A 27648-nucleotide genomic window follows, 5' to 3' on the forward strand; every position below is an offset into this window, starting at 1 on the left:
GACAAAATGACCAAACATTTAAAAATCCAACAATTCATATAGCATCACCCTTTGAGTATAATTTTAATAAATTGAAAATAATCAAGAAATGCTATAACTATTATGACAAACAGGATAATTCAAATATTCTTTTTTTTTTTCCTGAATAAAAAGGCATGGACTTAAACTACACATAGCTTTAGTCATCTGTTGACAGCTGAACATATCAAAAAGAGAGAAAAACACTTGAATGACTTTGTTTTCACTGTTTTCCCATGTGGATAAACCTAGCTTTAAAAGCCTAGAATTTTGGGAGTTTTATTTAAATATTGGCATTTTTTTCTAAATTTAATAAGAGTATACTATAGATTTTGACTCTAAACTTAAGATCATTGCCATTGACAAATGCTTCTGCATTATATAGAGTTCCCATGTGCTTTTTTGTAGAAATAGTAAAATAGTAATGTTATTGTGTACTTCTGAACTGTTGGGCTGTTGCTTCTGTTTTAAACCCTGACTTCCCGCAACCTCCATGTATATTTATTGCAGTACTTTAGATCAGGGGTCCCCAACCTCCGGTCCGTGGACCGGCACCGGTCAGTGGCATGCCAGCATGCAAACAAGAGAAATTTTATCCACAGGATGCAGGCAGCCTTCAAAACCACGCCCCCTCCGGTCTGCGGAAAAACCTTTCTTCACGGAACCGGTCCCTGGTGCCCAAAAGGTTGGGGGCCACTGCTTTAGATGATACTTAAAATGAGCATAATAATAGAATATTTCATAATGCGGATATAGTACTATGTATGCTTGATAGCAAACCCCAGTTAATTCAGTGGGAGTTGCTTCTCAATAATATATGCCAGATTAGCTGGTATTGGATGGATATTTTACATTCAAAAATCTTCCTAAATACTGGTTGGAAGTATGCAAATAATTTCCTGTTTTTTTCTGTTTCCAACTAAACTGGTCAGTGGTCGATGAAGACGGTAAGGCGTGTGTGCTGAATCTGTCTGCTGTAATTCGTAACAATAGCATGAAATAGCCTATCCATTTCATAGTTGTTCTGAGTCAGTTAGTCAGATTTGTGCCTACTTTTGTTTGTCGTTTTGTCTCATAGTTCGTTTGTGCTTGACGTAAACAAAATTTCCTGCTATTTTATAGATTGTATTATAGATCCGATAGGGATAATTTTACCTATAATTCTTTTTATAAAGTAGAATGTGTTTATGCATTGTCATTATAAAATGAGAATAATTTTACTTACAGTTTACTTGAACTTTGTTATACAAATTACACACATATATGAATTGGGTCGGGGGCGGGATTGGTCTTTTGTGCTATAGAATTGTTCTGTTTGAATGACTGAATATTTACAATTATTTGGGGGGTGAAGTCCTATTTCTGCATCCAATTCCAGAATAAACAAGGTCTTTGTACATCTTCCAAAGGTGCTCTGAAATTTTTGGAGATAATAGACGAAGCACACAGGAGCATTTAGGGAAGAAAAGAGAAAAATTAGCTTTGCCTAAGAGGTCTTACATTTCATAGGAGTTCATCCATTATTTAGAAGTAATATAAAGCTGGTTCATTGTGATAAAATAATCCATTATCCTTTTCATTAGCATACATTTTTTTTTGCAAAATTGACTTAAATCAGAAAAAAAATCCTTAACATATTTTCCAGTGCAGTTTCATATACTAGGCATGTTGTATTCAGGTTTGGTTAAAAAAAAATACCCATTTTCAGTTAATGTTCTACTTACATCATTTGAATTTTTAAAAAAATGAATTTAAAATAACATTGAAATATATCAGGATAATTCTACTATCGATGTAGAATGCTATTATGGAAGTAGCATTGAGGAACTTGACGCTTGAGTATAATTTACTGTGATAAAAGAAGAAATATTAAAGAGATTATCATTCTAACAAAAAAAAAATAGAACTGTTAAGACTTAATGTGCACAATCATAATACTGCACAATGTTTTAGTTAGTTTTGTGAATCAATAGGAAAATTGGTAAGTTTCTGCTGTTGAATATAATAAGAAAGTTGCTGAAAAAAATTGACTAATAGAAAAAAAAGGAAGATGTAAATATAATTTTGGCTATCTTTCCAATTGATAAAGCATGAAACTTGATTTCCATAAAGAAGAAGAATCTATAGCCGCCTCCTGCTTTTGTCAAAATAAGGAAACCAACATTTTGTTGCAAGCTCTGCCCCTTTTGGATGTGTGCAACATGACAATATACAAACAAAAAAGACAGGGCACGCAGCTCAGTACTGCAGGGACACATCTCTGCAGATATTCCTGACAGTAATATTAATTCTTTAACAGAAAATTACCCAGAATTCAGTAGAAATGATATATATGGTGGAAAAAGCTAGGAACTGCCTATTGTACTGAAGGCAGTTATCTGAAATCAGTTTTGAAGGCAGCATTGTAAGAATTGCTGGGTTTTTCAGTCCCTTATCCCATTCAATTTCTTTGGGACCCTTATGGGATATTTTTTGTACATGGTAGTGATTCCTGTGTTATATTTAAAAATAGAAAAAATTAAGTGTAGAAAGTTCCCAAGAAAATCTGTTTATCTTAAGTGGCATAAGAATACCACTAACAAATTGAATTGTAGAAATAGAATGTAAGACGATATGAAATCATTATGTTTTACCATATTGTATTTAGGAACTTCACTAGACAGTCTCTCCTGAAGAATACTTGCAGTAAAACTATTGATCTAGAAAAATTAGTATAAAATTATGTAGAAAAGTGGATTTAGTTGCCTTGTTTAGCTTCTCTAAACAGATGGTAAACCATTAAAATAAAGGCCTGTAAATTCCTCTTTGGCTTGTAATTAACCAGTGAGTACTTTAGTTAATTTATTAAATTGTTAATCACATGTGTTCAAGTAAGTGGATTTGTGAATCTTTTCTTTGTAACAGCTTGTTTATAGCTTGGGATTTGCTAATTATGTTCCCAGTGTTGAATGTGACAGAAATTGCTTGCATTCTCTTCAATATATTAGGAGGATTTGGAAGGGAACTTTTTGTAGGTTATGAAAAAGGGTTTCTGTTTAAATTCAGTCTGCGCTCATGCCAAGTAATTTGATTTAGGGGTATGACGTAACTGTTCCCAAATCAAGCTTTCCAGAAAATGGAGCGAATTATGAAATTAATTTGTTATCACGTGCTATGGGTAACCAGAAATAGAGGCTATAAAAAGAAGTGGCTGTTGGTTTACAGATTTGGAGTGCTGCTGTTCTTGGTTTTGATCAGTTTTGATCTAAACTTTGACATGTGAACTTCCCTGTTGGAGAAAATTTGAATGTGTTCCAGTGAAATTTGAAATGGGCTACTTCCAAGTTCATTAATAGCTTTTCTTCACAAGAAATCTCTTTTGGGTTAAAGAAGGACCTTTACCACAGGTTTGTGAAGACCTATTTTCAACTAAGAGTTAAACAACCAAAATAGATACAGCCTTACTGTACACTGCTACTGCATTCACTCTTGTACTGACCAGCTTTACCAATATTAGTTTTATTATAGTAAAATAATAAAGGGAAACCTTGTTGGCACAATACTACACTATATGCCCTACACTATAGTCACAGTTTAAAAAACTCCCAACATATACAAGTATTCCTATGTTAAATTAACATTTCAAATCTGAGTAAAACATCTAAGTATTTATGTTGATATTGGCACAAATAAAAGCACTGAAAGATATCTTCATTTTGGGAAGCTGAAATATATCTTCATTTAGGGAAAGGAATATGCATTCCTGAGATTGGTTTCCAGTTTACTGTTGCTAATTATCAGGGTGCTAGGTTTATGTCTTTTCTAGAGAAATATTTTTTAAAAATGGCAAAAACATTTATACAATTTGAAGAAAAACCAATGTATGTATTGTACATTAGTACTTTTTGAATGGTGCTACAGCAATAGATTAATCATTTCTGGAGGGTTTTTTCTCCTTCAAATAATTTCCAAAATTGCAAGAAGATGCATTACAATTCTCTTATTAATATGTTAATTCCATTTCCTTTTCTATAACTTAAGTTTATTTTGTTCTGTTGTTTGTAATAAGGAAGAATATTGTTATACTCTACTTTAAGCACATTGGGAAAGAACATAGTAATCCATTACGTACTTTTGCAGATTGTTTGATTGTCACTTTGGAATAACAGAGAAGAGTAGGTCATCAAGATACCAAATTCAGTATTTGATACACATATTTTCTACATCTATAGTTTGCAGCATTATTGAAGTGGGCAAATTGTTTCACTCAACTGTATTATTCAGCAAAGTTGAACTATTGGGGCTTACTGCCAACAGAAGTATCAGTGGGAGAGCTGCTATTTCTAAGTGTTGTCTTTTCTTTGCTTTTAGGGTCCTTCCCAAGAAGATTTCAGTCACTTGCCACCAGAACAAAGGCGGAAAAAACTTCAGCAGCGGATTGATGAGCTTAACAGAGAATTGCAGAAAGAGAATGATCAAAAGTATTTACGTTATTCTGACTTGATGCTGATTTTATTTTGCTGTACCTAGGAATTTGAAACTCGTTCACTTCAAGCATCCGTTTGATTTTATTTATCATAAATCCTCCTAAGCATTTGGAATTTTGGATTCTTCAGTTGCGATCTATGTGATTCACATTTATGGGCTTTGAATGATATCAGTCCACCATTATGTAGCACTAAAACTCAACTTTTATTCCCCAAAAGATGGTGGAACTCTCATCTTTCACTTTGTGAACAGTTATCTCCCTCTGCTTGTGATGAAATGGGAGTTTATTGTTTGAATAGAATGCAAAGAAAGAATTAATTGATAACCAGCATCTAAATATTTAAAGAAACATAGCAAAAAGGAAGATAACAGTAGTGACAGGAAGTTGACAATTATAGGGTGTAAAAATAGGGAAAGAAAAATGAGATAATTAGTATCTAGAAAAAAAAAATACAGGTAGTTCTTGATTTACAATCACAATTGGGACCGGAAATCCAGTGTAAGCAATTGAAGTTGTAAGTCAAGGCACCTGTGTGACCAGACTTATTTTCCTGACATTTTTTTTTTTGCAATGGTTGTTAAGCAAATCACACAGTCACTAAGCTAATGGTGTAGTCATTAAGCAAACCCATTCTTCCTAATGGGTATTTTTTGCTGGAAACAAAATGTGGTCATTGACTGGGATGCAGCAGTCAATTGTAAATGGGGGGGGGGCACATTTTTCAATGGCCGGGAAGTGATTTACAAGCCATAAAATACCCGTTTTAAAGCCATTGTAATGTCTAATCCTCATAAATCAAGGACTACCTGTATGAATAATCCTTGTGAAAATGGTAATAAGTGTCAGTGTGCTTCTGAAAAAAAAAAACAGTTCATGGCCTCTATTATCTGTTCATACAGTGTTATTGTTAGACAAAACCTAAATTGTTCATAATCCAACATTTGTCTGAAAATGAGACAAAATATAATCTCATTCACTACTACAGTTCCAGGAAAGAACTGTTAAGAGAGGACGTTTATATAAAATAAAATCTTATTATAAAAGAATTCTATGCTTATCATCTTGGGATGATAACTGAAATATTTAAAATATTTTAGAAGAGCCTTGGTGGCTCAGCAGACTACAGTGCTGTTAAAGTAGCACCAGCTACCTGCAATTACTGCAAGTTCAAATCTCCCCAGGCTCAAGGTTGACTCAGCCTTCCATCCTTTCGAGGTAGGTAAAATGAGGACCCGGATTGTGGGGGCAATAAGATGACTTTGTATAAAAAGAACACCGCTTGGGGGGGCCGAAAGCCCTACTAAGCAGGTATATACAAAAGTATGAAGGCTATTGCTTAACGCATTGTAAGTCGCCCTGAGTCTCCGGAGAAGGGCAGCATATAAATCGAACCAATAAATAAATAAATAAATAAAATATATTTATCTGACCCAAAGCAAACTCAGAAAAAAAAATCAATCCCAGATTTTGCTTCTTAACAAATAAACTTGGTTCTACCATATGAATGAATGAATGAATGAATGAATGAATGAATGAATGAATAAATAAATAAATAAATAAATAAATAAATAAATAAATAAATAAATAAATAAATAACTTTATTGTCATTGTATGTGTATACACAGTATACCCATACAACGAAATTCACTTAACACCCAAAGACCAGGTCCAACACATATAACAATCCCCAAACACACTCCTACCCACCATAATTCCCCACCCTAAACCACCCAAACATCCACACAACAGACCAAGTAATGCTGTCCAACAGCTCACTGATGGTGGCCCTTTAGTTCATTGTTGAGTGCAATTATAGTTTTGGGATAAAAACTATTCAGAAAACGTGTGGTCCGAGTTTTAATTGTTCTGTATCTTCTGCCAGAAGGCAACAGTCCAAAAAGATATGGCATACCCATATGTACAAATCACAAAAACTGAAGTCAGCTGTGGGTTTTCTATCTATAAATTCAGATATTTTACTCTATATTTGTTTGGTTCTGTTAGGGTTGAATGCAACTTTTGTTTTTGAGTATTGAGGAAGTTAGCAGATGCTATGCACCACATAAAAGAGCAGTTGTGATACAGGGGACAGCTTCCTGCTAACATCTGTGAAGCATTGGAAGACCCAACCTATTTCTGTGAATTCACAGGTTAATAAATTGAAGAATCACAAGTACAGATAAGTAGCAATAGCACTTTTATATACCGCTTCATAGAGTCTTACAGCCCTCTCTTAAGCAGTTTACAGAGTCAGCATATTGCCCCCAACAATCTGCGTCCTTATTTTACTGACTTCGGAAGGGTTGAAGGCTGACAGTCAACCTTGAGCCGCTCAGAATTGAACTCCTGGAGTGCAGTGAGTTAGCCCTGCAGTACTGCCTTCTAACCACTGCACCACCATGGCTCTTGGTAGCCAGTTCATAGTTCCTCTGGCTTTGATTTACACTCAGTTCTCTTTCTCCCCAAAAGATGATAAACAGAGGCAGGCTGTTGAACATCATTTGATGAACTCCTGACAATTGCATTTTTTCTATAGAGATGCCCTCATCAAAATGAAAGATGTGTATGAGAAAAATCCACAGATGGGTGATCCAGGAAGTCTTCAGCCAAAATTAATGGAAACTATGAACAACATGGACCGTCTGCGAATGGAAATCCACAAGAATGAGGTAAAAATCTGTTCTTTGGATAGTTTTTAGAGTAGGAGTTGTACAACTTTTCAGACTCTTAACCAAGGTTAAGTTCCAAAGAGTCATTCAAATCAAAGTAGGCAAAGTCATCTTTGCTGCAGCATTTCAGCCCATTTGCAATAGCCTCCATTTCTATGCCAGCTAGATCTAATATTCAGTTGAATGCAGCAACAGTAATTGATAATAATTATATGGATGGTTTTGTCTGCAGGATACCTAAAAATATTCAAGGAATCAGACAGTGTGGTGGCTCAGCAGTTAAGATGCTGAGCTTGCCACCTGGAAAGCCAGCAGCCCAGGTTTGAGACCCAAACTCCAGTTCATTAAAGACACTTTAGGGAAAAAAAAACTTGCAGAGCCCTGTGGCTTTAAAAAAACCTTGCAGAACCTCGGCACTTTAGAAAAAAAAAAACTTGCAAGACTTTAGGGAAAAAAACTAGCAGAGCCATGAGTTTTTTTAGAGTGGCGCAGCCCAAAGCTCAGAGACAATGGGGGGTGGGGTGTCAAAATAGGAAGCCCCCGCCTGCTACTGCCTCGCCACCCCTTCCCCCGCTGCAGCCAAATTGCTGGTTCAGCATTCAGGTCAGAGCCAACCTACCGCCACCACCCTCTAACAGCCCACTTGCTCATCCGGCTCTCCATCCAGTCCCTCAGCGAGTTATCCCTGCAGTGACTTTCCAGTGTTGAGATGTCCTGTGAAGAAATGGCGGTATTGAATTAGCAAAGGAGAGTTAGAAGTGGTGAGAAGGCCACCCCCTGCTGGCCGCCCTGAGCTAGCGGCGTCGAGTCCTCCCATTCCGCCACAAGGTAGGGTGAGCTCCTGTCCTTGCCCCAGCTCCTGCCAACCTAGCAGTTTGAAAGCATACAAAATACAATTAGATAAATGTCACTTCAGTGGGAAGGTAACCGCTCCGTGACATCATGCTGGCCACATGATTGCAGAAATGTTTTCAGACAGCACTGGCTCAGTGGTATGGAAACGGAGATGAGCACCTCCCCTTATAGTCCGCAACAACTAGCAGAGTAACATTCACAGGGACTCCTTTACCTTTATACTGAATCAAGGAGTCTGCGTCTTTTCTGTACTTAATAGAATATTTGGAGTACTTCAGTTAGAAAAATATTTTGGTAGATACAGTTTTATTATATTATTTATTTAAATCTGCCCCAGTTGAAAAGAGGGAATTTATATTGGGTGAGCTTAATTCTTAAATGAAATTGGAAGTTTAGTAAACAGACAAAGACGGTCACAAAGTATAATTTTAGTAGCTGTGGCATTTCAAACGGTGAATTTAACTGTGTCTGGATATTTATAGAGTTCGTAAGTGGTGGTTTCATGATAGCTGAACAAGGAATTGATTTTGGACTAAATTTTTATTTCCTTTGACCATACATACATGATCCACAACACAGGCCAAGCACTCCTTCTCAATTCTCTATCTCCCTTTAGTACTTTTTAAATGTTCCTTGGCATTTTTCCCCCCTATCACTCCCAAGTTACATTCATCTATTTTCTCCTGGAGAGGAAGAAATATTTCCAAATAATTACTTGCCAATCAGTAAGCCTTTAACGCCCATATGGAACCAAGAGGATAACTGGAACCATAATGTTGGAAGCTGTCATTTTGGACTGCAGTAGACCAGTGTCCCTTTAAAGAAAAAAACTTTAAAACATCTAAAAGTGCATACATATGTACAAGAAATAAAACTTATGGTTCCAGAAGTATCCTAGACACCTGAACAGAATTTTTATATTTCATCCTGGCATAGGTAATGGGTTTCTCTCTCTCTTCAGGCATGGCTTTCTGAAGTTGAAGGTAAAGTAGCAACAAGAGGAGACCGAAGGCATAGCAGTGATATCAACCATCTCGTAACCCAAGGAAGAGAAAGGTCACTATATTACACTTTTTTTTTTTTTTTTTGCCTGATGTACCAGTAGATTGATGGGGATGCAATGGCTCAGTGGCTAAGATGCTGAGCTGGTCGATAGAAAAGTCAGCAGTTCAGCGGTTCGAATCCCTAGTGCCACGTAACGGGATGAGCTGCCGTTACTTGTCCCAGCTTCTGCCAACCTAGCAGTTCGAAAGCACGTAAAAAAAATGCAAGTAGAAAAATAGGGACCACCTTTGGTGGAAAGGTAACAGCGTTCCGTGCGCCTTTGGCGTTTAGTCATGCCGGCCACATGACCACGGAGACGTCTTCGGACAGCACTGATTTTTCGACTTTGAAACAGAGATGAGCACCATCCCTAGAGTCAGGAACGACTAGCATATATGTGCGAGGGGAACCTTTACCTTTACCAGTAGATTGTAAAGCCAGATTTCTGAACAAGTAAATATAGTGACTGTAATTTATATACCATACCTAAAATATAGAGCAAGACAAATCCTCAGAAACTTGTGCTTTGCAATAGCAAGAACATACAATATATAAAACACCTCTCTTCCGACATACAATAACAACCAAGAATAGCCAGACATACTTAGAAACTACAGCTGACTTAATCATTGGAAGAGAGGTGCACCAAATATGTTCCTTGGATTGCAAAGCACCTCCTTACACAGGTGTGCCAGAAGTCTGCCTTCTCTGTAGCAGCACCTGACTTCTGGAATAAGGTTTCCCCTCATTCAGATTCCACACACACACACACACACACACACACACACACACCTACCTCTGAAGATCTGGCTTCTCATCCGAGTCCTTTTGACAAGGCAGAATGAGAACTCTTGCCATTTTACTAAAATATATAAAGTCTCTGTGTATGTGTGTGTAAAGAAATATAAAAAGATTTTTTTCACAAGATCTTTTTGTGTCTCATTATCTTGGAAAAGCTTTGCATTAAATCTTCATCCTACAAGAAGTTTTATTTACATAGTTTCAGTTTTATTGAACTTTCTGATTGGAAAAGGAAATACCCACAGCTTCAAAGTTTTTTTTTCTTTTAACATCTTTTCTGTTAAGTGCTGATATGTATGTTTAGAAATTTTAAACTTCAGTATTTCTTTTATAATATAATTGCATTTTCGTGGATTGATTTCTTTCATATATTATATGAAATTGCTGTAATTGTTTAAAAAAGCGAAACATTCATACAATAGACAAAACAACAAACAATAGATGAAAATAATATTTAGAAAGGGTGTGTGTGCATGTGTGTGTTCATAACAAGTGTTCAAAAGCCAGAGGAATGCGAAGGTCCCCCCTGCAAAAATGCCTTTAGCATCATACTTCAAATGATTTAACCAACTTCATATAGTTCTCCTTTTCCCATAGAAAAGCTGTACCATTCATCAATCAGTTTTATGTGCTTGGCTAACTGCTAAGGAATGAATATGCTTCTCTTCATTACATTACATTGCAGTTGAAGTGTAACAAGATTGAAACTGTGTGGCAAAGCAGGCTGAAAAAGTAAAACACACTCCTACACATTCTGCTCTTTTTAGGCAGCCAGTAGAAATTTTTTAAAAAAAACTTTAGGTAAACAAAATATTTCATTTTCTATTTTAAGTAAAGCGTGGATTAAAAATTATGGACTGTTTCACTTTGAAATTTTAAACAAGGGTATGTATGGTTATTTTTTTCCCCTACCGTTATAACCATGTGTGGTGGAGAAAGTCTGAAGATGTTACAGGAGACAGACAGGATTTTATTCCAGTAGACTGAGCGCATTTAAAGCCCCAGTATTATTGCTTTGTATGTTCATATGCTGGACAGATGGAATCAAAGCGCTTTTGCTTTTAAAAGCCATTGTATGTTCTGTCTCCAGCAACGTTCATCCCCTGCCTGTATTTTTCAGTAACATTTTACAGATAGAATCATAGAATTCTTTACTGGCCAAGCGTGATTGGAGACACAAGGAACTTGTTTCTGGTGCATTTATTTATTTATTTATTTTATTCAATTTGTATCCCGCCCTTCTCCTAGTGGACTCAGGGCGGTGCACAGCCAAAACAAAAACACATACCAATACAAAATTTAAATTTTTTAAAAGAATTATATGACTGGCCCAAAATTTAAAACATTCAAACTAAAACCCATTGACAATTTAAAAGGCTAAAAAAAAAAAAGGGGGGGGGGTTCACGCCAGCCCTGCTTGATGGAAAAGAAAAGTTTTTAGGACACGGCGAAAGACCCAGAGATCCGATATCCTTCATATCTCCGGGGGCAAATCGTTCCAGAGGGCAGGAGCTGCCACAGAGAAGGCCCTCCCCCTGGGGGTCGCCAGCCGACATTGCCTGGCTGACGGCACCCTGAGGAGTCCCTCTCTGTGGGAGCGTACTGGTCGATGGGAGGCTATCGGCGGCAGAAGGCGGTCCCGCAAATACCCAGGTCCTATGCCATGGAGCGCTTTAAAGGTGACCAACACCTTGAAGCGCACCCGGAAGACCACTGGAAGCCAAGCATAAACTCACAGTGTACATATAAACAGCAAATAATAGGTCATAGATCATAATAAACAACAACTGATAAATCATAAATCAAACCAATAGGAGAAAGTAGTAGGAAAGATGAGAGGGTGAGAAAAGATGAGAAATTAGACAGTGCTGTGGGAAACAGGTGTTCAGCAGAGTGATGGCACGGGGGAAAAACTGTCTTCAGTAGTTTTGGCATGCAATGCCCTGTAGCAGCATCCTGAGGGGAGAAGTTGAAATTGATCATGTCCAGGATGTGAGGAGTCTATAGATATTTTCTCAGCCCTCTTTCTGGTTTGTGCAGTACTCAGGTCCATAATAGGATGGGTTTATGCTTACTTCACAAAGGTTCACGATTTGCAATAAAATCTGAACACGTTTGAGATTCTGTTTTAACTGATGAAAAACTATGCAAATTTGGTTAGAGAAATGCAAAGGTGCTTTCTGTTATCTATTACATTTTAGTCCGGAGGGGAGCTACACAGATGATGCCAACCAAGAAGTTCGGAGCCCACCCCAGCAGCATGGCCCCCATAATGAATTTGATGACGAGTTTGAAGATGATGATCCTTTGCCAGCTATAGGACATTGTAAAGCTATATATCCATTTGATGGTAAGGTTAATTTGACTTAAGCCTACATGTAGAATAAATGGAAGTGACCTTGAATCAATCCAGAATATTTTGAATTTTCATTGTTCAACAAAACACGATTTGTAGTGTTAAAGAGCGTTACACTATAAGAACAATGGGAACTCAAAGTGTTTAATTTACCACAAAAGTAGGGCTAGTCTCTGCTGAATGCTCTACATAACCATGTTGCAGAAATACTGGCTTCTCTGGTTGTTGGCTGGGGGCTTCTTCCTAATGCATAGTACACTTGGTAAGGTTGTATTTGTATTTCAACCAACTTGAAAAACTCAACAAACTCAATTTTTGAATTTGGCAACATGAAAGCTCAGCAGCATAGCATTATTAGCTGTAATTAGCATGCTTTTACATTTGACAGCCTGTCTAAGAAAGAAGTATCCAAGTAAATGCTATAGTAGAATTCTTAAATCTCTCCCTATCAAAGACACATCACACAGATAGCAATCTTTTCTTAATGAGCAATCAGTCACCAGCCAGTTGCAGGACATTGGAATTCTCAAAGAATTTAATTTAAGGTCGGTATAGGTGCACATTCCTCTATGCATGTGTGTACACACACACCAACACAACATTGTGTGTGCATCTTTGTATGCAGTTACACACACCGATATCTAAATACAATTGTATGTAAATTTTTATAATGGCATCTGGTTTAAGTTCTGGGAAATACATGCAGTTACGTGTTTCTGTTTAATGGCAATAGTACTTCTGCATTATAACAAAATAAATATGTTAGATTAGAAAAGCAGTCGTTGGCAAGGGTTCAACTTTGCAACAAGAGACCAGGTTTTCGTCTATTGGCTTACATTTGAAACATATGTTCCACTGCAGAGAACTGATGATCCCCACTTCCCAGAATGAAAAATGAGGGCTGAGAAAGAGACTAGCTTTAAATCCTCCAAGGGAACAAGAAACCCTAACCACTACCCTTTGTTTTGATTTCCTCCTAGGTCACAATGAAGGTACCCTTGCCATGAAAGAGGGGGAGGTTTTGTATATAATAGAGGAAGATAAAGGAGATGGATGGACAAGAGCTCGGAGGCAGAATGGAGAAGAAGGATATGTGCCAACTACCTACATAGATGTAACACTAGAAAAAAACAGTAAAGGTGCAGTAACCTATATCTAATCTCCAGTCCATCATCTTGTCCGTGAACATTGCTTAATGAATACTGAAGCACGTAATTGGATGGAAAAAGTCCAAAACCGTTTAGGAGTCCTTTCAATATGTGATTGACCACAGGAGCCCAAACTAAGAGTTCAGTTTTGAAACTGGAAAATGTCTGCGTATAAATAACTCAGATTGTTCTCGGTGCCATCTTTGCTTAATGTACTTGTACATCTTCTTTTTCAGTACACGGTCAGGCCGTATTTTATTGGTTTTCATTGTTTTAATGTTATTTTTGTAAAGCTTATTTCTTCCTTTTAAAAGAGCGTCATTTTAGAACAAATTGTTTCATGAGGGTATCCCATCTCTGGGCAATCGATTCTTCTTCTTGAACCAGAGCTTGTTCCAGTGTCCAAGCAATAACTAAACGTAATTAAATGAAAATGAAGATCGGCTTTTAACTTTTATTTTCTGAACACAACTCCTCTTCTCATTGCCCTCTGCCCGTTGATACCCTGCACACATTTTGTACAGTCTGCAGGCTAATACAATGTAAAGTTATGCAGAAATAAAGGAAAACTTTGACTTGCATGCCATTGCCTGCATGTAATGGAACCTAGGGAGTTGCGATATAGGCTTACAAACATTCCTATTCTGTAAGTACTTTTGCAGCTTTCCCTTTCAAAATCAAATCTGAGATTCTTAAAAATGCTACATGCAAAAGATTGCAAGGGCTATAGTGGCCGCATTGCTTGCTGATCGGCTCCCTTTTTGCTCTTTCTCGTATTGGGGAGAATTTGTACGTTTCTGTATACACAACTGAAGAGTCCCAGCTTCTCATGCCAACACTTGACACATTTCTCTTGTTAATTGTCTTGTTCAAAAAGCGCAGAATAGTTACAACTGCTTCTTGCAGGTCTCTCTTTCTTGGTTCCATTCATCCCAATAGAAAGTTCCCATAGGAATAAATGCAGATCAGTTCCTTTTGTTAAAAAATGAACAGATAAGGTCTTTGTACGTGGAGAAGTTTTCATGCCGGCATCGGGTTATTTTATGAGGATGTTAATCTGTGGTATCAAATGATTAGAATCGGAGTGTTCTAACTTGTATTACTTGGGCTTTCATACTTGTACATTTTCACTTGGATGCTAGGGACCATTTGGAAGTTAAATTGCACTAATTTTCTACTGAGTGAAGGTCTTATCTAGAAAGTGTGACATGGAGAACTCTTGCAAAGGATCTGAGCCATTTTATCTAGTATAATCGTAATAATCTGAGATGGATGTTTGTAAAGAAAAAAAAAATGACTGTGTTTCTCTTTTTTGAACGGCCCCTGGTAATTCTGTTCTGTTCTTCTTTTCCTCTCGGATTGCAGGTTCCTGAAGCGGGTATCTGAGAAAATGGGCGAGATGTTGAAGGAGGTTACATGCAGCTGCTTTTTTGGGGGAGGGTGTTAGGCCCAGCAAGATGGGGGAAAGCCAGTTGCATGAAAGCATGTAGGCATATGTTTCTCACTAACAATGTTAGCATTTCTCTTGTGTGTTCAAAATTGTGGTAAGCTAAAGCTCCATTCCAACAGAACCAAACACCCCAGTTTGAAAACATATCCTCTCCATAGTTTGAAGTTCTGAAATGCTAGCTGTTTACCACTTGCATTTTATATTGGCTGTTTCAGCTGCTTCCTTTTTCCATATCCATTTTTAAAATCAGCATTCAGTCGAAATCTTGTCATTGACAGTCTTCTGCCTGTGCCACTTCCATGCTCGCCCTAACCTTTTCCTGCATGTCTAGATAACGCGTCAGGCATGTTCGCCTAATGTTTTGTACTTCCATAGCTCTTCCTCGTCTCTTGCATTTGTAGCAACCTCCAGCACTAAAGTTTTTATTTCCCTACCCGTTTATGTCGCTGTAATTTGTTTGTTTTATCTTCTTCATTGTGACCATTCCAGTTCTTTGGCGCTACACCGGCTGTGAAAGTAACATTCATTCTGCTTTGGGAATGGAATACATCTCAGCACCAGAGGCCATTCCAGCCTATCCTCATCACCTCAATACTTTCTCATGAGCACTGAAATCCTAGGATAATAAAGAGCACAGATTTGCCGCTGTAAGACAACCAACTCTTTTCAGAAATCAAGTGCTTGTCATTCAGATGCTGCCTTAAACTCTCGAGTGCCTAAATCTGTTGATTGCCAACAATACCACTTCAGTATCCCGCCAAGGGCTATTGGGTCTCAGCTCTGTATGACCTCCTGAATCTTTCTACAGTTCTGCAGCTGTTGGTAGCCAATGGTAGATGTTTTCTCGATCTCTACCATTCCACAACACAAGGTGCATTGTGAACGTGACACATTGAAAAACAAAAGTACATGTATCGATTTTGTTTTACGTCCAATGAATGTTTTTAATAGGATTTTTATGGAGCCTTTTTTTAATTGCCTATTTTTTTGAGTTGGGGATGGGAGAAGACACCAGTTTTTAAATGAACTGCAGTGCTCGTCTGTTTCCAAGTATGCTTTATTGTAAGGACCAGTTAAACATTGGAGTGATACTTTGTAATGATCTATGTGCACTTTTATTTGTAAACATTGCGATTTGGACACATTTATACATGTAAATATAGTTGTCTGCAGCACCCCGTCATTGCTCATGTTATTTGTCTGCCATTTGTGAATTATGTTAATGAAAACATCGAATCTAAGCAAAATAGGGTAATCTTAGTAGAGGGGAGGGGAGGGGAGGGGCAAAGGAACAGTTAAATTAAGCTTCATAAACCAGCTTTCTGCTGTTTGTGGTAATATTTAAAATCCTGCTTTTCTAAAGGTGGGAATCAAAGCAATATTTGAACACAGCAATGCTGGATTCCTTTAGAACTTTTTTCAGTGTTACTAGCAGTTGTACTATCAGTAAAACTAAATCTGTGTGACTCTTGTGTGGAAATTTCTTCCTTTTTACTATTAAGTGTGCCACTATTACACAGATGATTTAGTGTATTTACATTGAGGGTGATAAAACACTAAAGGTTAGAGTTTTGGGATATCGTAAACAGGGTTATTTATAATAATGTGACCGTATGCCATTACTGACCAAACTACATCGAATAGTTGTTCGTTTAATGCTGGCTTTTTATTTTAAAGTTCCAAATGAAAGACAATGACTAGGTTCTCACTCTTCCAGCCAAGAACCCTATGGATTTAGCTTAACAGCCAGTTTGAGCTGCTTTTAACACTTCTAGTAAAGGACTAATAGTTCTTTTGTGCTACTGTTTTTGTAAGGCAGGATTTGTTTCCTCAGGAGGATCTTTTCCTTCCTGTGGTATAAAGCGACCTTTATGAGGGTAGTTAAATGTAAAGGGGAGGAAAAAAATCTTTGTACTTGCACAGTTGGCTAAAATTATTTTGAAATGTTGAGAATTAATTGTCTGAGTCATAACTTTTCAGTAATTTTTAATCTTTCGTGCACGTGTTGATTTTTTAAATGTTTAAATGCTTTGTTAAATAATAGTCGTTCTCTTCAAAATATTTTCATGGAATTAAACAATCTTTTCATGGCCCTGATCATTTCTTTGTCTTCTGTTGCAGGCAAGTCAATAGGCGGCTTTTGTCTTGTTTAATTTGTCATAAATATGCTCGGGTGGTGAAGGGAAGCAAAAGTTGTACCAGGAAGACAAATCTCCCATGTTTTCCTCACTGTTAGTCCTCCAATCCAGAATTATTCCTTGGGATTACTTAAATTCTTTACAAGGTTTTTCAGGTGACTTTCAGTTCACTTTATACTCCATCTAATTTGCCAAAGATGCAGACGAATCCAGATTGGGATTACACTAAAGCTTTACTAATTACACAAACACTTGGAAATGGCAGCATTTTTGGCATGTTTAAACAACGATGCAACAAAAAATTGTATTTATATTTGGCCTCCGTAAACAAATAAGGAGCACAGAATTCCCTGCACAATGCAAATGCCTGCCAGAGAAAAGTTGGAGAAGAGTCTGAAACAATACACTTCAGTGCGGCTTCTGGTAGAACTGCACACATGCAAACAGAAGCTTTTGGGAGGATTCCAAAATTCCTAGAGATTTTTTTTTTTTTTTTTGTCCTGATCTACATAGTTATAGCATGGTGGGTCTCGGATTTCAGGACTACTATGAAAGGGAAATGATTCTTCCCATTTTCTTATCCTCCTTTTTTTCCCCTCAGTTTTCTCTTGCCTTCCTAATTCCAGCTGGATCGTTTGTGTTCAGCTCATAAGTTTTCAAAAAAAAAAAAAAAAAAAAAAAAGCATTGTCCTAAAATTTGTGTATTCATTTGAATTCTGAAACTGTAGGTTAAGGTGCTGATGGAAAACTCTCTGTTTGGAACTGATAATGCAAGTATTCAGCCATAGATTTCAAAAGCAGTCCTAAAAGGTCTGCTATCGGTCTGCCTTACTAGCTTATTAAAATAAAAGCTTCACATTTTCCAGTTGACTGGACAGGTCATGGTGGATTTAAATGCCTTTTATTAAGTTTGCTTGTTTCCTCTGTCTTGGAATTCATGTCATGCTCACCATGACTTCCAGAGTACAAAGAGGAAGATAGATGTCTTCTTTTTCCCTAAGTCATTGAGGGATATTTTGATTAGGAGGAGAGAGGAAAAAAGAGATGATATATTATTCTTCCCTCAGCGTATGACTTTAAATGGGTTAGTCAGTAAATTGTATTACTGGTTAAAACAGCAAATATCTGTATAATTAGAACAACAAAAAAGATTTTTTAAAATTATTATTTCCAACATGAAAGTTAAATCCTAAAAAAAGCTAATTTAGCTCACAGTGAACAAACAGTAAGATAAAAGTTTGGTAGGGCAGCACTACCACAATTTCGCAATTTGGTGAAATTTATAAACTACCTTAACTGTGAATGTAGACATTGATATAGTTAATACGTTAAGTCCCCAAACAAGCTTTGCAAGTTGACACATTTTGTGTTTCATTGACATAATAAAATAAGGCATAAAAAATAAAGTAAGGCATAAAATATTTAAAGTGTTACTCTTTAATTCACAGCTTTTATAAAATTTTCCATATCTATTTAAGGGATATCATACAACTGATACCGCCTAAAAAGCCATTTCTTTAACTTCTATTTATATTTACAAAACAGACTGTTAATAATATTATTGAATATAAGTCCTAAACTGATCACTTTTTTAGAGTGGACTGGAGATGTCCATGAAAGGTAACAATCATAACAAATAAATAATCCTTTATAAATCACAAATCATTATTAGCAACTCATAAATAAATGTACATAAATACAGTTTAAATTCTGCTTGATATCAGAGGAACTTTACAAAAACGTTTTGACAGTATAACCACGTTTTCCATACCCCATCTAGGGTTACGGCAGTTTCTTCAGAATAAGAGTAATAATAATCCATGAAGCAGTGTCCTGATTCTCAATTGGGTATAGATGCAGTGTTTGCTATATGATTTTTGATTGGCCTGAAATTTGTTTTTTTGGGGGGGAGGGATTGGGGAAATAAGTGGTTTTTTTTTTAAAAAAAAAAAATCACACTAGCAGCATAGAAGGGAGTTGGCAGGCAGCAAATACTCCCAAGGAAGTATTTTGTTTAAAGGTTTTTTTTTTGGCAGTCTTTGCCCTAGGGAATTGAGAAATAAGCAACATAAATTACAGCTTTCCTTTTAAAAAAAATGTTTTCTTGGTAAGTATACCAATTTCTTTTTAGCTGAGAGTCCATCATGCATTTCTATGTTCAATTTGCTTGGTAAGAGGAGGTTCTAATTTTCGGGAAAGTGCAGTTAAAATTTGATTGAATTTTTCATATCTTTCATTTTGGTTGACCTGTGCTCCTTTGCTGCCCCAGAGCAATCTCATCTGAAATTCTGTTTTGAAGATTTCGTTCATTGCGTCATCTGGCTGAAAACCTGGTGAAGAAAATGGAAATGTACAAATGTTACCTATAAAATATAGTCTTTGGTACCAGGTGCTGCATGTGCTTAAGCCAGCTGCATGTCACCTTTGACTGCAGCACATGATTTGAGGTTGCTGTAGGTTCTCCCTGGAGAAAACATGACAATATAATGGGCAAAGTACCATATTTTTCGGACTATAAGACGCTCCGGACTATAAGATGCACCTAGATTTAGAGGATGAAAACAAGAAAAAAAATAGTTTTTGGGCTCCGCGCGTTCAGTTTTCGCCCTTCCCGGCCCCCTGAAACACTTTGCAGGCCAAAAACAGGCCCGTTTTTGGCTTCCTGAACCCTCCGTGCATCCCATTTTGCCAAAAACGCACCTGTTTTTGGCCTGCAGAGTGCTTCTGGGGGCCAGGGAGGGTGAAAACCAGATACACGGAGGGTTCGGGAGGCCAAAAAGGGGATGTGCGGAGCACTGCAGAGTGCTTCTGGGAGCCAGGGAGGGTGAAAACATGATGCATGGAGGGTTCAGGAGTCCAAAAATAGACCCGTATTCAGTCTATAAGACGCACTGAAATTTTCACCCACTTTTAAAGGGGGGGGGAGTGCGTCTTATACGCCGAAAAATATGGTAGTTGATCTAAATCAGGGGTTCCCAACCTTTTCTATACCACACACCAGTGGTGGGTTGCCCCCGATTCGCACCGGTTCTATAGAACCGGTAGTAAAACTGGCGGGAGGCTCCGCCCACCGACCCCGACATCATCAAAATGCTTCTGCGCATGCGCAGAAGAGCGCGTACGCGAGCAAAGCAAGCACGCATGGCCCCATTACGAACCGGTAGTAAAGGTAAGTAGAACCCACCTTGCCACACCCCTAGAATGCTTCTGATATACAGTATTCTCGCACCCGTTACAAAAGTAAATAATTATATGCATATATAGTGTTTTATATATATATATACACTATAATTTTGAAACGTCTAAACCCAAGTTTTCGCATCCCCTGGAATATCGTCTCACACACCCAGGGGGTGTGAGCACCCCGGTTGGGAACCTCTGATCCAGGGCCGGATTTTCCTATAGGCTAACTAGGCTTCAGCCTAGGGTCTCAAGATCAAGAGGGGTTTACATTCAAATTGTTAGCAAAATTAAAATTACACTTTTACTATAGGTGAAAGGGCCTCATAAGTGGAATAGCCTAGGGCCTCTTTTCATCTAAATCCGGCTCTGCTCTGATCTAAATCATCTCCCAATTGCAAGATTCTTTTTCCCCCACGTGGAATGAATATGGCATTTGAAATACACATGCAGAGAATATATACAACAAATAATGGCTACACAGCAATATTTCTTAATTTTGGCAGCTCGAAGATGTGTGGACTTCAACTCCCAGAATTCTCCAGCCATCTTGGCTGGGGAATTCTGGGAGTTAAAATCCACATACCTTCGAACTGCCAAAATTAAGAAATGCTGTAATAGAATCTCACTGAGTTAGATAACTGATTCTTCTACATGGCTACATCTCTGCCTCCGAGGACAAAATGAACAACCAAACTAAGCCCTGGCTTTACTCTTTTTTAAAAAATAAACATTCCAACCCGTTTTTATCATCTTAGAAACAGCTTTTCTCCAAAGGTAGCTAAGAATGCGTTCTAAAGTTGCTAAATGAGTCATGCAAAGTCCCTAGGAAGGCCACATACTTCCTCACAAGCACAATTGAAAGTCAGTCCAATCCCAGTTCTTCCTGTTTACAGTTCAGGGAATGAGAAGGGACAGGGGTCAACTCAGGTAAAGCTGCCTTCTTTAAATTACCAGCAGCATAATCAGCTGTCAGGCACATAAATAAGGGTGGAAACAAACTTGTTGTCTAAGACTGCATTTACACAGCCCTGGGCTTGATTGTCTCCTGTGTCTCTTTTTTATGAGCTTAACTACTAAAAGCCTTACAGCCGTATCAAGAGGTCTATTATCTTTTTTCCCCTACCTGTAAGGATCCTTTCTGCATTTGCGCTATACTGTTCAGCGTTTTGTGCTATCAAACGAGCTGTTGCCAAATGTTTCAGCATGATATCACAGCTTTGGTCAGTGTTTTCCCACACATCCATTCCCTCAAAGACCACAGTCTGACGTTCTAGCAGGGTAACCAGAGGCATCAGCAACGGCACAGTGACGACGTTTTGCGACACGCAAGTGATCTCTGAAAACGAAGAAATGAAAAAGCACCGGATGTTAGCACTATGACTATGACAAATTGATCTACTAACTAGACCAGGGGTGTCAAACTCACGTCGTCATGGTGGCGTCACGTGACGTATTGGGACTTTCAACCCCCCTTTTGCTAAACTGGGCGTGGGCAGCACGTGACGCATGCGGCCTGCGGTCCAGGAGTTTTGACAGCCCTGAACTCTAGTTCCTGCAACTTTAGATACCAAGTGAAGATTCCCATAGGTGTTTATGGAAATGCAGTAACACAACCTTCTGTTACTACAGGCAGGTCTCAACAACTGTTCATTTAATGATGGTTTAAAGTTACGATGGCCTTGGAAAAAAATGACCCATCCTCAAAGTTACAACCATCGCACCAGGCACGTAGTCACATGATTGCAATTTGACCTCTTGGCAACCAGTTTGTATTTACGATGGCTGCTGCATCTCTTGGCCACCTGACTGCCACTTGCAACCTTCCTGACCAGTTTCTGACGAGCAAAGCCAATTGGGGAAAATGGATTCACTTAATGATTGGATAATTCACTTTAATGGCTGGAGTGATTCACTTAATGACGGTGGTAAAAATGGGCTCAGTTACATGGATGACTCGCTTAACGATTCATTGCTTAGCAACCAAAAGTTCCAGTTCTAATCGTGGTTGTAAGTCAAGGACCACCTCTACAATGTTTGGGTAGGTAGGTCTAATTTCTGGGCCTAGTTCTAGTTCTGGTTTGTAATGGCACAGCTGGTTTAGGGTCAGAAATTCTCCATGTCTATCCAGCATTTCAGTCATCAGAGAACTCATTCTGAATGCTCCTACCAAATTAAGTTAGTTGTTGGAAATAAGAAAGAGAATCTTCTCAGTTTCGTTATCCGCTTAAGGAATTGCCTATTAAGATATAATTGTTTTAAGTGCTTGCATTATATATTACATATACTTTATTATATTTATATGTGCCATTTCTTGTGAGTATACCTTCAAACACACACAACATTCATGCTTAAAGTACTTTTATTGGGTTCCCTCCCCTGAATTTAGCATTTTAAATAATTTTGCGGAAAACATCTAATTATTTGGATTAGAAATATAAATACATACATATATTACACATCTAAGTACCCCAATAAGCAGCGGGAACTGAGTGTAGAGACAGCTATTGTTCCCTTTTTAATTCAGCTTTCTTTTCATAAAACATCCTTAACTTTGGCAAGAAAATTGATCATTGATCACTTTTCATTAGAGCTCCAAGAAATTCATTATGCAACCAATTGTTACGACAAAACAGGAGACCTAGGACAATTACAGGTAGTCCTCAACTTACGACCACAATTGAGCCAACATTTCTGTTGTTAAGTGAGACATTTGTTAAGTGAATTTTGCCCCATTTTACGACCTTTCTTGCCACAGTTATTAAGTGCAACTGTACTGCAGTTGTTAAATTAGTAACATGGTCGTTAAGTGACTCTGGCTTCCCCAATGACTTTGCTTGTCAGAAGGTCCCAAAAGGTGATCCCATGACCCTGGGACACTGTAACCATCATAAATATGAGTCAGTTGCCAAGCATCCCAATTTTTATTATATGACCAAGGGGATGCCACATGGTGGTTTGAAAAACGGTCATAAGTTTCAGCGTCGTCGTAACATCGAACGGTCACTAAATGGACTGTTGTTAAGTCGAGGACTACCTGTATTTTGGAGTGTTTTAAAAAAAACAAACCCAGAGAAAGTCCATCTGAGGCCTTTTTCATAGAACTTACACATGTGCAATTGTACATGTCTTCTTTGGCTGCAGGATCTCTATTTTCCCCCGGACAAGATAAATAACAAAAGCAAAGCAGGATGTAATTAAGTCAAATATATTCTGCCCATTTGCTGTCCTTGTTAGGATGTGACTTTTTTTACACACTTTCCATTAAGGGAATAATGGATGTGCCCTTAAGGCTTAATTGGAGTCCCTCGGCAACAATGAAAAATGTTATGTAACTAGATAGACACACACTCACCTTTTCCTTCATGTAAGAGTTTGCTGAAAGGTTTCAGCTGTTTCTCATACATAATGGCCGTTTGTGTATAACAGTGCCTCAAGTTGGTCCACGTTTGCTCCAACCGTGAGATCTACAGAGGGCAAAAAAGGGAAATATGCTTTTCCTGCCATATGTTACAATATTATCTCATTGAAACATAGCCCAATGGAAGATGGCTTCCATCAAAACCAAGACATGGCAAGATAAGAAGGGAGGAGCAGTGCTAAGTTTTTTTTACAGCCAGGGGTGGGTTCTAAATTTTTTTACTACCGGTTCTGTGGGCGTGGCTTATTTTGTGGGCGTGGTTTGATGGTCATGTGACAATTATTTAGGATTTAGCAGAGATACTGGTCTACCAGGCTTTTAACTGCTTGCAGACCTGTACCGATCTACCCATTTATTTTTGCAGGCACTGGTCTACTCATGTATTTTTGCAGGCACTGATCTCATGTATTTTTGCAGGCACTGGTCTACTCATTTATTTTCTTTTAACACTGATCAGCTGTAGGGCGGCCCTTTGAAGCCCTGCGGCATGAGTTTAAACAGTTTTTTTCCCTCTAGCCATTAGCTGGGACTCAGGAGGCAGCAATAGATTGGGGGTGGGGCCAAATAAAAGGTAAGAATAACGTGGTGGGGGGCGGGGGGCACGGGGGGGCAGAACCAGTTCGGTGATGTCATATCGTCACCGCTACCGGCTCGGGAGAACCGGGCCGAACCAGGAGGAACCCACCACTGGCCCTCCCCTGATTAGGATGGCTGGTGCACTTAAAAGAGTTTCAAAGACAGGTTTTTGCCTATGATTTCAGGTGGGCTTTTCCCAGGCAGTCGTTCTACAACCCAGTACAGGAGTGTGAAAAAGCTCATGCTTGATTCCCTTAAGTCAGCAGTTCGTTTCAATAAATATTCAGCTGCCAGCTGGGAGTAGCGAACAGGGAGATCCGCAGAGGCAGATCTAATGGACCTTGGCAACAGTTGATTTTGTTTGCATATTGTTGGCCTTTCGAGAAATATTCATTATCCCGAATATCCGCGTATAAGATTTCCATTTTACCTGAGGCATTTCCAGAGCTTTCATTATAGCTGAGAAGGCATACAGATCCCCCATGGAGTCTTTTAGTTCGACTGCAACCTGGATAATCCTGTTTAATGTTGCAACACGCTCTTCTAAATTTCCCGTGCAGCCAAGAATATCCACCGCAATTCCTATTGCCATCGTAGTATGCCTAGAGAGAAAACAAATCGCGTATAGTCAGGGCTACCAAAAAGACGCTACACTCCCTATGAATTCAAGCAAAAAAAAAAAAAAAAGGATCTGGGATCTTGGCACCACTATATTCCCATTGTCATTTTGATGAGAAGAAGCAAAACCAATCGGCACAGAGAAATGCACACCTGCCGATTTTAGGATTCTTGAGTGTTAAAAAAAAAATAAAGGAGTATTTTCAATTGATTGAAAATTGAGTATTGAGTTTTGACCTGTTTGATTTATACAGTTATGACAAACAGTATTCTTCCTCTGCTTCAGGTATCATAGCACAGACTCAAACGAGCTATTGGTACACTTTTGTAAATATTTGCAATATATTAAAATAATGAACTTGATTTAAATTCAGTTCTCTTTAAAATTCGAATCACTGACTTGATTCGACTGACTTGACTTGAGCTTAGATCCTTTGATTTCATGATTATGTTCCTGCAGTTTTCTGGGCAACAATGTGAAATTGATTTACCACTCTCTTGTTCTGAACTTCCTAGCTGGCACTCCTGATCTTTTCTTCTGATTTCCCATCCAAGTATTAGCCAACCCTCCCCTCTGCTTAGCTTTTTGAGATCAGCCAAGATTGGATAAGTGCTGCCACCTAGCTGGACACGTCACTCTATAGAGACCCACAGAAATCAATGCAAATTAGACTTCATTGCCTTAAATCCAATATGAATCCCATAGAACTATGGCAGCTATGGATAAACATGGATCTAAGTTAACTCTTAATTTTTTCCTGTGCAATTATCCAGAATATATTTTAATAAGATTTGAATAAATGAATGCAACCAATTACATTCTGCAATGAAACAATAGCACTTTGGGAAAAGGAGAGGTTAGACTTCAAGGTGAAGATCAGCATCAGTTCAACCCTTCCTGGCCAATGCAAAAGCATCCATAAGCCTTTCCTTTCCCCACATCGGTGGGGGAGAATTTTGTGGTTCATGTGTACTGTTTAGGAAATTAGAGGCTTTAGAGTCAAAGGCTTTAAAATCCTTCTGACCTTCCATTATGTAAATAGTTATGAAGCTGAACTTTGTTTTCTCCCACTGAGTCCAAAGAGGAATTTTTGTTATTTATTTTTTTTAATTCTTGAAGAAAGTGAAAGAGAGAGGCAACCTCCAACCCCACCCTTCCATTCTGTTACTTGCTGGCTGGCATATAGTGGTTTCTTTAGGGTCTCTCAGAAAATAGCCATGGATTTTCACAATGCATGATGATTTGCATGATACACTCATATCAACCTAGTTCTGTGCTCCACATTGTACAGCTAGTGCCTTTCTGATGACCTGGGAAAGGTTTTTTGTTTTGTTTTTTTTTGCTTTAATTTATATGCCGCCCTTCTCCGGAGACTCAGGGCGGCTTACAATGTGTTAAGCAATAGCCTTCATACTTTTGTATATTTATACAAAGTCAGCTTATTGCCCCCACAATCCGGGTCCTCATTTCACCTACCTTTGAAAGGATGGAAGGCTGAGTCAACCTTGAGCCTGTGAGATTTGAACTTGCAGTAATTGCAAGTAGCAGATGTTAATAACAGTGCTTTAGTCCACTGTACTACAGGCTCTTCCTGTAGTAGGAACAAGTTGAGTGTTGTTATCTTCCTCAACAGGTTGAGTGTTGTTATCTTGGCATCTAGGGAAGCCCTACCCTACCCCTAATGAACAAAATCCCCTGATATGCAGGTTTCTATGTTTCCAGAATGAGGAACAACCTTGATGGACATAGCCTTCATCCTAGGGAAGATCTTGTCCTTTAAACAATCTCATCCATAAGCTCCATTTGATACATGTTGCTACACTGTTCTAAACATGAAGAAACAATAATGCATCTGTCCAAGGTGTCTCAAGGTGAATTCTCTTATGGCACAGCAAGAAAAGGACAACTACAGGTAGTCCTCAACTTATGACCACAATTGAGCCCAAAATTTATGTGGCTAAGTGAGAAATCTGTTAAGTGAGATTTCTCCCATTTTATGACTCTTCTTGACATATTTGTTAAATGAATCACTGCAGTTGTTAAATTAGTCCCACAATTGTTAAGTGAATCTGATTTCCCCATTGATTTTGCTTGTCAGAAGGTTGCAAAATGGGATCACATGACCCCAGGACACTGCAACTGTCATAAATGTGAGTCAGTTGCCATGCATCTGAATCTAAATCACATGACCATGGGGACGCTGCAATGGTCGTAAGTGTGAAAAATGGTCATAAGTCCCCTTTTTCAGTGCGGTAGTAACTTTGAACGGTTACTAAGCGAACTGTTGTAAGTCGAGGACTACCTGTATCTGCCAAAAAGGACTTCTCTGGAAGCAGGAAACTGGCAACGTGGCTAAAGTCTCCAAACTGCAGCATTTTACTTTTTATTTCAAAGATTGGGTGAAGTTGGAATCCTTGGGCTTTTCAAAACTGTTTATTACTTGATCTGCAGGATTGTTTATGTAAGAGATCTGTGCAATACAAGCTATTAGACTTTCTCTTTTTTTTTTTTTTACTGCTTAACAAGCATAATTTTTTTAAATGTGCCCTCAGGTAAGCGTTGACTCCTGATGGCTGCCTGGCCTAGTCTCTGCAATTTTCTTGGCAAGATTTCAGAAGGGGTTTGTCCATGCCTTCTTCTTCCTAGGCATGACACAGGCAAAGACACAGATGGGTCCCACTTCACCCAGCTGGCTTCATGCCTAAAGTAGGACTAGAACTCACAATCTCCCAGTTTCTAACCTGATGCCTTAACTGCTGCACTAAACTGGCTCTCTTAACAAATGTATTTATAATTAAATGTTCCAAGGGAAGTGTGGCTCATATGTTATCAGGACCCCATTTAAAATTCTTACATCAATATGGGCATCATCAGGCCCTTCATTCCCAAACTCCAAAGCATGCCC

General features: G+C 38.3%; 2 protein-coding genes across 4 annotated transcripts in view; one reads left to right on the forward strand and one right to left on the reverse strand.

Moving 5' to 3' along the window:
- FNBP1L (formin binding protein 1 like) overlaps positions 1–16895 on the forward strand; it is a 58783-nt gene extending 41888 nt beyond the window's left edge. The window contains exons 10-15 of one of the 2 annotated variants that reach the window (XM_070941173.1): positions 4369–4478; positions 7023–7155; positions 8972–9066; positions 12057–12205; positions 13192–13350; positions 15299–16895. In XM_070941173.1, coding sequence (XP_070797274.1) covers positions 4369–4478; positions 7023–7155; positions 8972–9066; positions 12057–12205; positions 13192–13350; positions 15299–15414 — 762 coding nt within the window. In that variant the 3' untranslated portion in view covers positions 15415–16895. Of the gene's footprint in view, positions 1–4368; positions 4479–7022; positions 7156–8971; positions 9067–12056; positions 12206–13191; positions 13351–14724 lie in introns of both variants that reach the window. The other variant, XM_070941174.1, reaches the window with a different exon arrangement.
- A 1501-nt stretch (positions 16896–18396) lies between these two features.
- BCAR3 (BCAR3 adaptor protein, NSP family member) overlaps positions 18397–27648 on the reverse strand; it is a 76822-nt gene continuing 67570 nt past the window's right edge. For both annotated transcript variants that reach the window (XM_070939363.1, XM_070939364.1), the window contains 4 exons: positions 24555–24726; positions 23483–23594; positions 21254–21466; positions 18397–19277 (listed from right to left, as the gene is read on the reverse strand). In XM_070939363.1, the coding sequence (XP_070795464.1) occupies positions 19090–19277; positions 21254–21466; positions 23483–23594; positions 24555–24726 (685 nt within the window). In that variant the 3' untranslated portion in view covers positions 18397–19089. The remainder of the gene's footprint in view (positions 19278–21253; positions 21467–23482; positions 23595–24554; positions 24727–27648) is intronic.

The sequence above is a fragment of the Pituophis catenifer genome, unplaced genomic scaffold, assembly GCF_029215685.1.
Source record: "Pituophis catenifer annectens isolate HBS135680 unplaced genomic scaffold, rPitCat1.0.hap2 SCAF_3, whole genome shotgun sequence".
NCBI lineage: Eukaryota > Metazoa > Chordata > Lepidosauria > Squamata > Colubridae > Pituophis > Pituophis catenifer.